Raw genomic sequence first — 14,215 nt, forward strand, 5'->3', positions numbered from 1 at the left:
TGAACCAGTGGCCAAGATTTGTTAAATCACAAAACATTTGTTTTTATTACTCAATTAAATTAGTGTCAGGCAAAGGCAGGCTTTGCTGTTACTATTGATTTTACATAGAAAGAGCTCAGATATTCCAGTGATGGACAACAGTATAAAACCCAAAGATAGCTACACAGAAGTTGTTTATGAAGGTTAGATCATCCAACCAGGGAACAGAAAGAATCTGATGTGACTTTGGTGACACTACTCATGCAACTCAAATATCAAATACACCTCTACCTCGATATAACACGAATTTGGATATAACTTGGTAAAGCAGCGCTCCGGGGGGGCGGGGCTGCGCACTGCCGGTGGATCAAAGCAAGTTCGATATAACGCGGTTTCACCTATAACACGGTAAGATTTTTTGGCTCCCGAGGACAGCGTTATATCGAAGTAGAGGTGTACCTGAAGAAATACTCACAGTAGTCAGTTCATTGACAATCCATGGGCTGAGATTTGTTCAGGAAAAAATAATCACCAAACACTTCTGAATAGTGAACAAATTCACAAAAATCACTCGTTACTCAGAATTTGTAACCTAATCTGTCCACTGCAATTTTTTCACCCAACTACTAAAGACGTTTAGATGATAAAACAAACTAGTACCACCTAGGGCTATGTAAACACATTGATAGTGTGTATAGAAAGCAGGAAAACAAAAGCTAATTCTGTTTATATGATGGTAAAATAGAAAAAAAAATAGCAAAATAAGAAAAAATTAGAAAAAAGTTTAAGTTAAATCTAAGTTAATAGGTAAAGTTTTCCACAACTTGAAGGAGGCTTCCGGATGAGGTGAACTCTACCTACTAGCCCAATTTTCTTTTCATTGCCTACAAAAGGACTCAAAGACATAATATCTCCTCTTAATTTTATACCTTAATTTTCATTTTGTAGCTATTATTCTATAAAACTTTTTTACCCCAAAGTTCATTTCATTGAAGGTGGCACAAATATCTAGTCCCGCTTGTGATTGTCAGAAGTGAAAAGTTTTAGGAAATTAAATATTCCAAGTCAGTGAAGAGCCTGAGGGGAATTTTAATGCCCATTTGACACAAAGAGCAGACCTTTATCTGAGAACACTTAAAAGAGTCACTGAATTTTCCTATTCTTCCATCTTCCTTCCCATTGTCCCTATCTCCACACTTCAAAACTGATATACTATTGCCCTGCTTGAATGATGCCAGTCTAAATAGAAAGGCCCAGAATAACCTACTCTCTCATTCCAGGAGGTTTATCCTATCAGGACTGCACTGACAGTTGGGGCCTGATCCAAAGCCCATTGAAATCAATGGAAAGATGCCTTTGATGCATATTAGCAGGTAAACTTGCACTGCTGTCACCTGGTCTGTGAGCTAGTATGGGTACAAAGCAGAGATGAGTTACTCCAGCATAGCAAATAATTACCCTATCTATAATAGCAAACAATAGCATACACATGTTCTGCAAGTGGGTGGACACCCATTCGATGGAGGGAGGGAGACATAAGGCAGAAGTGATAATGTCCTCTTGGTGTGGTAAAGACGTATGTTCATGAGTCATCTCATTTTATTGTAACATTTGAAGTGCTGTATAAAGCCTACACTTTACAGTCTGCACATGCACCGTTTTCATTTTTAAAATTTAAATATTTATTTTCATGAGAGAAAACATGCATATTTATGTACACAGGTTTTTTTAAATCTCCATTTACATAACCAAAGTCCTTTGTACGAATCTTTGGAGAGAAAAGGCAGGTGGCAGCAACTTTGCAGATGGCAAACATTTAAACTTGATATTGAAGATGCAGTTACTGCAAGACATTAGTGACTGCAGAAGAGGGTCGTTTAAGGATTGATTCAACAGAGAATGATAGAGGCTCATTTGCTGAGAGTTTTGTTGCAGCTTGTTTGGCCCCAAAAAAGTCTTTTGAGTATCTATCTATTGTAAATTTGTACTTTTGGTTCTCTTTGATGGAGCACTCTCTGTACTTCTTAGATGCCTCTTCAAAGCTCTCTTTTACAAATGATGTTTTTAACTCAGGCCCTGGTTTGTCATGAAATGTTTGCTGTAAAAATGAGTGGAACGGATTATACTTGAGTGCTTGAGGGTGCTTGGTATTTTCTTTGCTGATCTTGCTTAAGATGTGTTCTTGAGAAGCCAGAGAATCCTTCTCAGAAATCTGTGGAAAAGTCCTTTTAGGAGGAGAGAAAGCAGACCTCTCACGGGCCTCCTGAGGGACACACTGAATTTCTCGAGCATGAGAAAGCACAAGTGAATTTTCAGTTTTTGGTGACATCATGTCCTGCTCTGAATTTACACAATCCTGGCCTTGTGAAGTCTTCGAGTCCCAGGCTGTCCCAGGTTTGAGAGCTTGGACTGCCGTAGCATTCAGTAGGCATTGCTGATAGAGAAAAGCATCACTAATGGGGCTACGCTTTGGCCATACCAATAATCTGGAGGACAAGGGATATTGCCTGTAGGTAGTGGCTACACTGACATTTGAAGAAATCAGTTCCATATTCCCAGATCCTGAATACTGCATGGTTAAGTCAAGACAGGTTGGTAAGAAGTTGCAAAACTCCTTGCTAGGATCTTCAACCTGGGTAGGGTTAAAGGCAGTTTTATAGGAATTGTATTCAGTTCCTTGCACCATATGGTTAGGCAGGAAAAGGGCAGCAGCTTGAGTGGCTTCCATCATCTCCCTTTCTTTATACTCTCTCTCTAACATAATGTTCTCCAGCTCTTTATCAGCAAAGGCCCGTCTTTTTCTCATCCTGTCACTTACAGGGGGTGGCAAAGGTGAATTCCCTCCCAGGTAAGGATCTGCTGGCATGGGGCGATAACCTAAAACAACAAGATATGGGTATGAATAAATTAAAGTAACTAAAACAGCATCACCTATCTGTAATGTTTGTAAAAGGTGCTAATGTGGAGCTCAATCCTGCAAGGACCTAAGCACTTCCTGCAAAATCCTGAATGCCTTCAACTCCCAAGGAAGTCACCTTGCTGGAAGTGCTCAGCACGTTGCACAGCCAAGCCCGTGTAGTATATAGATGCTTCCAGCACATATAGGGCCAAATCCAGCTCATTTTACTCAGTTAAGTAGTTCTGGTGAAGACAACAAGATTACTTACATAAAGGGCCCAATCCAACTCCTACTGAAGTCAACAGCAGTCAGATTGGGCTCAAAGTGAGCCGAGATTTACTCCTCTGTGTTACCTGTTATGCTGGAATTTCATTCCTCCATTTAAAATTATTTTTTAAAAGTGACAATTTAAAATATTTAGATTATTTTACTTAAAATTAAAGAAAAAATACAAATTACTTAAAATTGCAACATTTTCAATTAGGAGACCACACTAATTAGTTTCACTTAATATAATGTACTGGGCCCAATTCTGTTTGCTGTACCCAGACAAGTAATCCCATTCAAGTTAATGGAACTACTTATATGAGTAAGGAGAACAAGATTTAGCCACTTTCATTCCCATTCATCTCACACTGGTTTCCCCATTGCCAAAGAAGATATCTATACCTATAGCTGATGCCATTTCTATTTTCTAAAGATGAATCATTATCTGTAACACATTGTTACAGATGGTAGAAAAATCCAAGGAGAGCTAGGAGAAAAGAAAAAGAAAGTTAAGATAGAATAGGGAAAAGAATGTGGAAGAGATTCTTTTTTAAAGAATGAATTGCAGAAGAAAGTAACCTGGAAAGAGTTTTCTTATCTGGCCAAAATCACTTTAGTATCTGGACAAACTTTCTTTCTAACTTAATGCAGGCAAAGAGAAAATATCACTTAATAAAACTGGACTACATCATTTTCATGTCTTTTTTCTAATTTCTAATTACTTGGAAAGTAACCAAAATGGCCATATAAACAATTTTGGGTATAGGTTATAGGGTATTGAAAAAAGCAAGAATTAGCCCTTTAAAACATTTATTTATTTAATAAAAATGTACCTTAAAATGGCATTGTACTATAAATAATAATTCTGGCAGCACAAAATAATGTATATCAAATTTGTTTGAAGAGTCCATTATGTTTTATATATTACAAAAGGTCAAGTTCATTACATTCATTTACAAATAAAATGAAACAAGAATAAAATCTTCTGCACTGTCAATTGTTGCCAGGTAGTTATTTACCTACATTCATTTTTACACTAAAAATGATCCTAAATTTCAATTTGCTGTTTCTAGAATCCTTGAGTGCAATTTTGTTTCATAACAAGCAGAATGATCATATTTCCTCCATCTCCAGCCCAACCAAAAAAACAAATAAACAAACATACAAGAAAATGTACTATGAGATCTCATTTGAAAGGGAAGGGAACTATTTTATATTCTAAAACAATTCTTTGCTAGAGTCCAAAATTTTAAAATATGTTCTTGATGTGCAGAGATTTGAGGCAACAGTACATCGTGCTTACTGGTGTATATGCACTCCATGTGTATTGCAGAGAAAGAAATATGTCTTCAATATAATCATGTTCCTTTTAAATAATATTAGTAAATAATTAGTAGAGTTAGTGTTTATTTTTCTAATCTGTTGCATATTTAGCCTTTTTTTCTTAATTCTGTAATGAGAAACTTTTCTAAAACAGAGAGAATTCCTTAAGCTTTTAATTTGAACAGATAGTGTAAATCCTGAGATCTTCTGTAGTAGGGAGCAATTAAATACTTTTGTTTTACTTTAGATTTTTTTAGCATTATGCAAGACACTTTGTTTTCTGAGTGTTGTTGGGTTTTTTTTTTTTTTCCAAAATAGCACATGGAAATCTGAGTAGGTGTTTCAGCAGCTCCTACAGTTATGATGTCTGTTGCTCATAAAGGTCAGAATGCAGGAGTGTTTTTACCTTCTAAAATGCTTTTGGCCAGCAAGCTGGGCGTCCTGACAGGCCTCTGGTAGACTGTTTTGCGCTCAAAATTAGCCTGTTTCCCTGATAGCCCCTTCTTATCCTAGCAAGAGAAAAGAGAAGAAAACGGTCAATAAACAGAAGGACAATGGTCTTTTCCTTCCTTAAGGAAATTTTATTTTCTGCTCTACTCGTTTTAAAAGAACGGATTCAAAAGAATCAAAATGTCACTCTCCGGGTTGTAAAAGGAGGAAACGGATTTTATTGTTATAAAGAATCTGCCTTAAGTGCAGATAAACAAAACAGAAAGTGACGCAAAACGGCCGGAGTGATCGAATGTCAGTAGGAAGGAAAAGCAAGGGTGATATTTATCGGAAGCATCTAACCTATTTCTATGATCAGAGCCCAGGAGTTTTACTAGACATAACTGAGCACCGGCTCCGTGTGCACTCAAAGAAGAATGTTGGATCCTAGTGAAAATCGGAACGGCTCATAGGTCTGCATCACTATCCTTTAGTGACGCTTTCAGATGAGCCGATCGCTTAATACCAACAAACACGCCTCGTTTTAAATAAAAAAGGATTATTGAAAACCAACCGTTGCAAAACCCTGAGGAAATATTCTGGAGGGAAAGGAAGGTGTAGATCAGAGAGCGTGCTAAAGATAGGGAATGGCAATTCTGGAATATTTTTGCACATATGTGGATAGATTTTATAGGAGGCCTTGGTTAGCAACGATTCCATAAACGTAACGAATCTATTGAGAAAGCGCATTTACTTCCCGCTTCCCCTCGGCAACGCGGTGAAGTTGCTGAATTACACTGCCCCTTAAAACTACCCCATATATTACAAAACGCGTCACTTGAACTTGCATCTGACACAGTGGTGACAGAATGTGCTAGATCAAATTTTAATAATCATTCATCGGCACCAGCCCTTAAAATAACTATTCATAATAACATACAAAGCATTCCTTCGGTGACGTTGCGAACTACAGAACAGGGGTTTTATTTTTATTTTTTGACAGTTTTGCTAGTTTCCCCCCCTGCCACGTTTCAGTACTCAGCCTCTAGCAAAGAATATTGCAAACGAGTTTCTGAAAATCTCGACGCGCGATGGCTAGTCACATCTCCATGAATGATTCAAATCCCAGAGTTACTCTCGGTGCTTCGTTACAAAAGTACAGGGCTGGGGCAAATAACACGCTGTCTCTTTCCAAAGCTAGGGAGCCCGTTACTATACTTTGTGGAAAGCTGTCACTTCCCAGGAGAGGAGGCTGCTAGGATCTCTGCCATCCTGCGTGAACACCTATCCACAGGAGTACCGTCTCCAATCTAGGGTTGTTGGGGTTTTTTTTTTTCTGTTATAAGTGATTAATTTCTTCCTTTTGAAACGAGCGAGCCCTTCTCCCGGGGCGGACAGCCTCCACCGCCTGGGATCTCTCATCCCATTCACTTCTTTACCCAGGTTCACTAAGAACCACATCTGTAAATCTCACATCACTTAACTGCTTGGGGAAATGACCAACTACCTCCCCATATGGGCTCTGGGGGAAAAAAATCTCCCTGGTCCTTTTCAGCTGAGTCAAGAGGATGCCTGCGGCCCAATCAGGATAAAACAAATGCCACCATCTACCTTCTGGTGTTGACTAGACAGTTGCACAGATGGCAGAACAAATCGGTATTAATCACTGGAAATGGCTGCGTTTTTGGGAGGCCTCTCCACATTTCCTGCTCCCCGGGAGCGCTGCTAGGAGAGGGATCGCGGCCCTCACACAGGCGGAGTCACCTGTCCGCGTAGGGGTAATGGGCGCTGCCCCCCTCGTCCCCTCCTCACCTCAGTGGCCTGCTGCCTCCGGAGCGCCACCTGGGCGGCCATGACCCGCTGCCTCTCCACCACCAGCAGGCAGTTCGCGCACTGGCAGTCCCGCCAGCGGCAGAAGCGCTTGTGGCCCTTCAGGCAGGACACCACGCCGTGGTTGCGGCAGCGGGCGCACTTCGGGGTCCGGCTCAGCTTCCTCTGCTCCCCTCCGCTGCCCCGCTCCACCTGCTGCTGCTTGGGCTGGCTAGGGCCCCGCGGGGCCGCCCCTTCCTCTTCCCCGTCCTCCTCCTCCTCGTCGTCGTCCTCCTCGTCCTCCTGCTCCCCTGGGCCGCCGCCCTGCAGCAGGCAGGCCCCCAGCTGCTCCTCGCCCTCGTCCAGCTCCAGGCTCTCCACGTCGATCTCCCAGTCGGCTCCGGAGGCTGCCTGCCCCTCGGCCATGGCACCGCCTGGATCTGCTGCTCCGCGCTGCAAAACACAAACCCCGCCACGCGCTGCCCTTAGCAGGCTCCGTGTCCGCCGCAAGCGGGGCTGGGTGGGCCAGGCGTGCACGGCCCGCTGAGTGCATTCTCCCCACGGACACAGGCCCTGCGCCGTGCAGGGGGTCCCTCCCTGCACCCTGACCCAGGGCTAGCCCCGCACACCACCTGACACACGCAGCTAGCCCTGGGACGGGGTCGTGCCGGGGTTTGTGCCGACATCCGGCCTTACTGCACACACCTCACATCGCTCTCCGAGTCACACGCACAGCCTTTTTGCACGCGCGTCTAATCGATCACACATCGCTACACACTTAGCTACCAAGTCCTTATCGACACACGACACACTAAAGTCAGATTTCTCCAGGCTACACGCACAGCTCAGCTCTACCTTGCCAGGGTTACACACACACACACCACCTCTTCGGGGTTATAGGGATGTCACTTCAGTCACTCTGCAAACGCGCACGTCTGGCGGCATTATTGTCTAGTGCGATCTGCATTACTTCTCGGCTTTCCCGTTAAGCTATCTATTGATTTGGGCCTAGACCCTTATGTTTGGCGAAGCTGTAGATTTAGAGCCCGAACCAGCATTCCTTGAACATCCAAAACTCCCGATAACCTCCCTGGGAATTTTGCTGACCCAACGAACGCAGGACTGGCGAGGAACAGCAGAAGAAAGGGATCCAGGGGCTAATTTCCAAGAATCCCCATTCCGGTGGGCCAAGCGCAGCACGGGCTGTAGGGCTGGCAGTACCCGGCGGGTTGCAAAGTCTGCAGAGTTTCCCTGGTTTCCTCTCTCTGGTGTATGAGGGGTAGACTAAATCTATAGGGAAACCTTACAGTGAAATGCCTTCTTAATCTCGAAAGCACACGCTCCGCCAGTGAGTGCAGACGCCCCAGCCCCCTCACAGAGTGCTAGAGAGTATCCCGGAGGGCTAGGGAGTGGGTTAGTTTAATCGAGGTAGAGGTTGCATTGTAGGTATGTTCCTTCGCCTCTGCCCAGCCCAGCCCGCACATCTCCAACCCCCGGGTTTTGCACTTACCCAAGTTCAGAGCCCAAGGCCAGCCGCAGAAGCAGGCTGCATTCAGCCCCGCGGGAGTGGCTGGGCGCAGACCGATCCCGGGGCAGCACCAGCCCAGGGGGACCGCAGCTCCTCAGCAGCCCCGACACATCGCGGCTCGATGCGGGGCACTGCAGGCTGGGACGGGCCAGGGAGGGACACGGCAGCGCCTGCCAGCGATGGGCGAGCTGCGGGGACCGAAGCAAGGGGCTGGCGGGCCTGAGATGCTGTGGTGGTTTATCAGGCTTGAGGGAGAGAGATAAGCAAGGGGGAGTTGGGGTGCATTTGCCTTCAGCACCCCAGGCCTTAACAGCACAGCGCCAGCACCCGCCTCTATGTTCCCCTCGGTGCAGTGCCCAGCCCGACTCGCCCCACTGTATTATCCGCTCCAGCTCTGGGGCGCCCGGACAGCTGATTGGTGGGTTGTTGGGCGGAGAGAGATCTGATTGGCAGTAGGGGCCGTCGATTCCCTCCCTCTAGTCTCCAATCTCCGCCCCTGGTTGTGTCCGCCTGACTGTGTGATAATAATGTGTCCAGCCCCTGCAAGCCGGGCGGTGTGTGAAAGCCACTGTTTATCCGTCAGACCTGCAAACACTAGGCGTACCCCCTGTATTGTAAACACACGGGTAAAGGGGAAATTTTCATGAGGTCCAAAGAGAGGAAAATCATAGCCAGCATAATGATTACAAATAATAAATAAAAGGCGCCGGGAAGTGAGATTGTCTCCTTATAGGCAGTGCGGTCATCAAGAGCAAAACCAATTTAAAATATCCAAAATAATATCACATTTTCCTTATGGGGTTAGGGTTGTCTAGCTGCATTAAATACGATGATTAAAAATCAGAAAATAAAACAGAATCGTGTTTTATTATGATGTGCAATTTAGAAATAAGGATTGTTATACTGTGCATTTATGTTGAACGTTTTCTTCCCTCACAACAATAATATTCCCCAACAAATATCATAGTCCTGAATAACTTTCTATTGTTGCTTCATTTCTGATGCTACATTTCAGGGGCAGGGGGCAGACAGCTTTGTTTCGTTCAAAACTTAATGATTAAATGATTACTTGCAAAGTTTCAGTTGTGCCAGAAATATTTTAAAGTGTCATTGCTTCGCAAGATAAAAGTGGGAGCCGAGGGAAGGTAAAAACATAAAAATATTGGTTATCCTGGATGTCAGGCTATCCTCAGAACTAGCAATTTCACCCAGAAGCTAACTTTAGCCACATTGTGACCAGGAAAACAATTGTATGGAATCAAACTTTCCAACAATGTGCTGATCGAAAAGAATGATACAGATGAAAATATTCGCAGAGCAACTGCTTATTTGTGACATAAATACTCTGATAAATATTCCCCTTTACATTGTGTGTCTATGTATAGGTTAATATGTTTGTTTATATAATATAAACATATACGCGTATCCTATCATCAGACTGATACCAACGGCGCGTATATAGTCAACATCTGCATTAGATATATCAGAAACTTGGCCTTAGTAAGTCGGGTTTTCAAACTCTAGTGAGTCAGGTCGATCCGGTTTTTTCTTAGATTTTTGTACCTCTTCTTATGATGTATGGAGGATTGTGAAATGTGTTTGGAGATTCGCACTGGACAGTTCACACTCAGCTGGGTAGCCGTTCCTCTGTCCGCCTGGCTCTAGCCTCATGCAGGGACAGAGAACATCTTCATCACCTTTAGCCCTCTTTAGGGGAACAACTGTCCATCTGCGCCTGGAGAAAAGCCGTTGTTTCTCCATACGCTCATGTCTTCCCATCTTGGAAAGGATGGAGGAGAAAATTCAAGGGGGAAGCATCAACAACAGATGAGGCGCGAACTTACAAGTGAAGCATTTGCTTTAAATACGCTTTTATTTTAGCAAGTAGGTGGCCCTTTAAATAGCGCGGGGTGATCTCATTAGCTTTTGGTTTGGTTTGAACTCTTACATTTTCTATACGTTGCCTTTTTTAAAAAAAAAATCACCTGTTTGTATTTCCTTTTTACAGTAGTGTTCAGGTTAGAAGCACATGCCCCGAACGATTATAAAGGGCGATCGTTGGTCATTTCACATATTTAGAAGCAATCCCACCATGAGTTTTGTATACGCTTCAGCGAGCAAAGCACAGAAATCTGTCAGCAGAAGCCAGTTTACTTGGGGGGCAGAGGGGGGTAAGGAGCTTGTTCTATAAACTCAAAATAAACAAATTAAAAGTGAGTGTTCCCTGAACGCGATTGACTTTAAATAATTGTTATCTACAGTGAAAACAGTTCTCGGCGGTAGAAGTCTGTGTACTGTAAACTCCTCACCCGGGGAAATCAGCCTCAGCTGCTGAAATCAGCATCGCCGTGGATATGTGTCAATCCCCTTTCTAGTTACACCTGAGCAGCAAATGGAGAGGGGCCCTCTCTGGCCACTGCTGCCTAGTTAAACCATTGGGCAGGAAGCCAGTTCTCCCGCAAGGGACCCGATCCTGCCCAGTGACAAAAATCCCTTTGACTACCAGGCCCACGTTTTCGTTTTAAATCCAAGGCAAATAACCTCTTACTCACGTTCCCGCTGCTCCCTTTTCTCATCAGGAGTTAAAACAAACCCGGACAGAGTGGATCGGTCCCAATAACAAGCCCCGCCAGTATCTACGGGGGGTCGTTTCTAAACCCTTATTCTCGGGGTGTAGCTCTGGTTTCCCGGGGTGTAGCTGGGGTGTCTGGTTATGGGACCGCGAAATAGAACGTGTTGAGCCGGGGCAAGCTCTTACTGGCCTGAATACTGCCGTTTTCTCGTGAGCCTTATACTGAAAGAACCATTTCATGTGCTCACCTGATTGCGACTCGAAAGAAATAAATGCCATTGACTTTCATCGGCCAGCCCCTGAGGTTTCTACCTCCGTTTAGGGAAAATCCCTGAGTGAAATTCTGGCCCCATTGAAGTCAATAACAAAAATCCCATTGACTTCGATGGGGCCAGGGTTTCCCTTTCCCCCCATGAGGTCTGAGCTCCTTCAGACTTGCTATTTCTCTCTATATACGACCTAAATTCTTCTCCGACCCGGCACCCTAACTCAGCGCTCTGGGCACCAAGATCTTTGTTCCATGTAGACCCTTCCTAAATAGAGCGTATGACCCCCCTAGGCAGTTAGCTTCTGACGCTATGGATGGGGCGGGAGGGATGGGGATTTGTTTGTTTAGTTGAAGTGATTCCTCCGAAATGAGTCTCTCTCACTTTTCCCAACTCACCAGTTATTTCTAACACCCCCACCCCCCATTTTCTTCCCTGCATGTATTAAGGTTTGGAGAAATGATGTGGCTGTCGATTGGAGTTTGGGAATGGGGTATGTCAATTCATTGACACTGATAGCCACTTCCGAGAGCTTTTCAAACATGAAGGGGCCGGATTCTCCTAGTGGGGCCCATCAAACATGTGTCAAAGCTGGTGTCAGTGGTGATTTTTGCTTCAGTAAGGACTGCGAGGTTTGGAAGGACTGATCGCCCGGTTTTTAAATTGGACTCGCTCTAATGCCTGGGGGCTAGCCTGATTCCCAAAACGTAGGCCCGGATTGTGTAGCCAGAACCCCTGCTCCCTTCTGTGCAATTCAATGAACCCTCCTCGGCGGTTTTGTCAATATTAGCTTTGCGGAACATTCCGAGCTCACCCAAGCTCTTTGGCTAGTTCAGGAGGTGTCAGGAGCTCTTCCACCGCCCCAGAACATCAAACGCACCGAGCTTCAAGAACATTTGTCCTCTTTGACCCGCAGCACCTTTGAGTGTTATGTAAAGAGGGAGACTGGGGGGGAAAGTGCATCTCCTGATGGCTGATATTATTCATCCCAAAAGAGACGCTGGCTACTGTTTGACTTATAAGCATGACTAAAAGGCAAATACCCAAGGAATTTCACTTTCCCCCTTGGGGTCCCTCTTAAAAGGGGCAGGCATGACACAGGACCTGTTAGGTTAGGAAACAGAAGTCCCTTTTGCTTGTAAACCGATACCAAATTACGAAGTAAAATTCTTTGTCACAATAGTAAATTACAAAACAGTTCGCCTAGTGTTTACTTTATCCGCGGGGAACTGTGAAACCCAGCCATGATTTTAAAGCATGTTTGTATAACTTTCTTCTTTTTAACTGTTGTTTGTGTTCAGTTTTTGCAGGACATATACACTTCCCTCCTTGCCCGCTCCCTTACATTACAAATGTAACCGTGATCCTTAGTTGTTGCTTTCTAATTTGATTTACTTATGGGAAACATGAAGTAGTGTAAATAAGTCCCTTGTTTACACATTCACAGCCTGAGCCTAAATGACCTCAAGTTTTGTTGAATCTCTCCCTTTTTTGCCTACATTATCTGTCTTTCTACCCCTGTTTAGGCTTCTCTGACGCTATTTGTGGATCAGATCCATCTTTCCAAATCTATTTTATGGACCTTATATGATCCTTATCACCATAATAACTGGGTGCCTCTCTCTCATTACCTTGTCCTTTTAAAAAGAGGAATTTGAAACGCGTATCCTTCTCATCCCAAGTATATGATCCTACAAGATCTCCAGTAAGGCGCAACCTCCTATTTCTTTGATGGCTGGCACAGCATAGATCACTCTGGTGGACAGAGGTACAACTATGTAGCCTTTCATTCAAGTGGCTTATTGTAAAGCAGATTGGAACCGCCTCAGCTCCGCCAAAGAACTCTTGTGCTAGCTTGAATAGCAAAAACAGAATTATAGATCTTTCATCTCGTTTTTCATCTTTTGGGTTAAATGCATCCCTACCACAACTCCATAGAGCACAGATGCATTTGGTCCTATGTATAACACTTTCTCTATTTAACATTAGTGTCCACAGTGATAATATATACCAGACCCTACATGCTTTATTCCAACTGATGTCCGTGAGAGTTTGCCTAATAAGGAATGCAAGGTCTGTCCCTTATTTTTTTCTACATGACGTCTAGCAAAGCAATAGAATCAAATGTTTTCTTAAAATATTATATTTAATTCACTTGAACATCCAATTGCCCAGTTAATCTGTCATGTAGCAGTATATTATGTTTTAGCTTAATAGCTTACTTGTTTAAAGCCCATAGATTCCCTGGGATTTGTAGTATGTTTAATCACATATATTGCACACTCAGTACCTGTAACATATAGGCAACAGCAAGAATGTTAAAAAAAATCTATGAAGTCCTATTACAAAAATGTAGGAGACACAATATTTTATTTTTATTATTATTTTCCAGGCACATCTAGTTGTCTGCTCTGACAAACTGAGTCAATTAATCAGTCAAATATTTATGTTGCCACCTATTAGGATTTGTACAACATATCTGATACATATTTCGGGTAGACACGCAGACGTCAGACTGGTTAACAGATTGTTTTACACAGGAATGTTGGTCACTCTGCGCAATTTCCTAGGAAAAAAACAAGTTGCAATAAAGCGATGAAGCAACGAAGGATTCTGAACGCTGAGTCATTGGTAGGTTCGTTCCCAAAGCCAGAAAGTTAGCCGAAGAAATCCCACTCTTTCAGTAAGACTGGCTTGCAATCATTGGGGATATAGAGGAGAAGTCTTTAGTGCAGCACCCCGACCCGCGACTCCCAAACTGATCCTCAACACGAGTACTGTCACAGCCCCGGGGCTTAATATTCCGGAGAAGTCATCAGTCCGGTTAGCCACACACACCTGCAGGCCAGGAGCCTATCAATCAGCAGTTTCCTGGAGTACTGGTCTGTCAGCTTTTGCCTCCTTCTCCACGCTAACACCCCCCTTTTCCCCCCCCCCCCCCCCCCCCACATTTTCTATGGTGAAAGGGAGGAAATGACAAGTCAGAATCTCCTCTGCTTATCTGTTGCACGGCTGTATGGCTAAAGGCATGGATGAAGTAAACCCCAAAACATCAGTAATTGATCGTAGGCTATTGGGGAATAGATGGAGACTTCCTTTCTAGAACGAGAGTTCTTTGTAACTGCAAGTCATGGCTTTTGTAC

At 43.9% G+C, this 14,215-nt stretch overlaps 1 protein-coding gene across 1 annotated transcript; it reads right to left on the minus strand.

Moving 5' to 3' along the window:
* Window positions 1-1,601: 1,601 nt before the first annotated feature.
* On the minus strand, window positions 1,602-8,359 carry DMRT2 (doublesex and mab-3 related transcription factor 2). The gene is made up of 4 exons (XM_034773003.1): window positions 8,217-8,359; window positions 6,710-7,159; window positions 4,875-4,977; window positions 1,602-2,856 (listed from the first exon to the last, which is right to left on the minus strand). Exons 2-4 carry the CDS (start codon window positions 7,130-7,132, stop codon window positions 1,820-1,822), a joined length of 1,563 nt encoding a protein of 520 aa, XP_034628894.1. The 5' UTR covers window positions 7,133-7,159; window positions 8,217-8,359; the 3' UTR covers window positions 1,602-1,819.
* Between the last annotated feature and the right edge of the window lie 5,856 nt (window positions 8,360-14,215).

Source organism: Trachemys scripta, chromosome 6 (assembly GCF_013100865.1).
Source record: "Trachemys scripta elegans isolate TJP31775 chromosome 6, CAS_Tse_1.0, whole genome shotgun sequence".
Lineage (NCBI taxonomy): Eukaryota > Metazoa > Chordata > Testudines > Emydidae > Trachemys > Trachemys scripta.

What these genes read in the sequence shown, in the direction of transcription:
- DMRT2 (XM_034773003.1), bottom strand. Translation starts at nt 7,132, where the DNA reads ATGGCCGAGGGGCAGGCAGCCTCCGGAGCCGACTGGGAGATCGACGTG. An exon ending in GGAGGCAGCAGGCCACTGAG is followed by an intron (nt 4,978 to 6,709) that starts GTGAGGAGGGGA and finishes TTCTCTTGCTAG; the next exon opens with GATAAGAAGGGGCTATCAGG. An exon ending in GGCCAAAAGCATTTTAGAAG is followed by an intron (nt 2,857 to 4,874) that starts GTAAAAACACTC and finishes TTGTTGTTTTAG; the next exon opens with GTTATCGCCCCATGCCAGCA.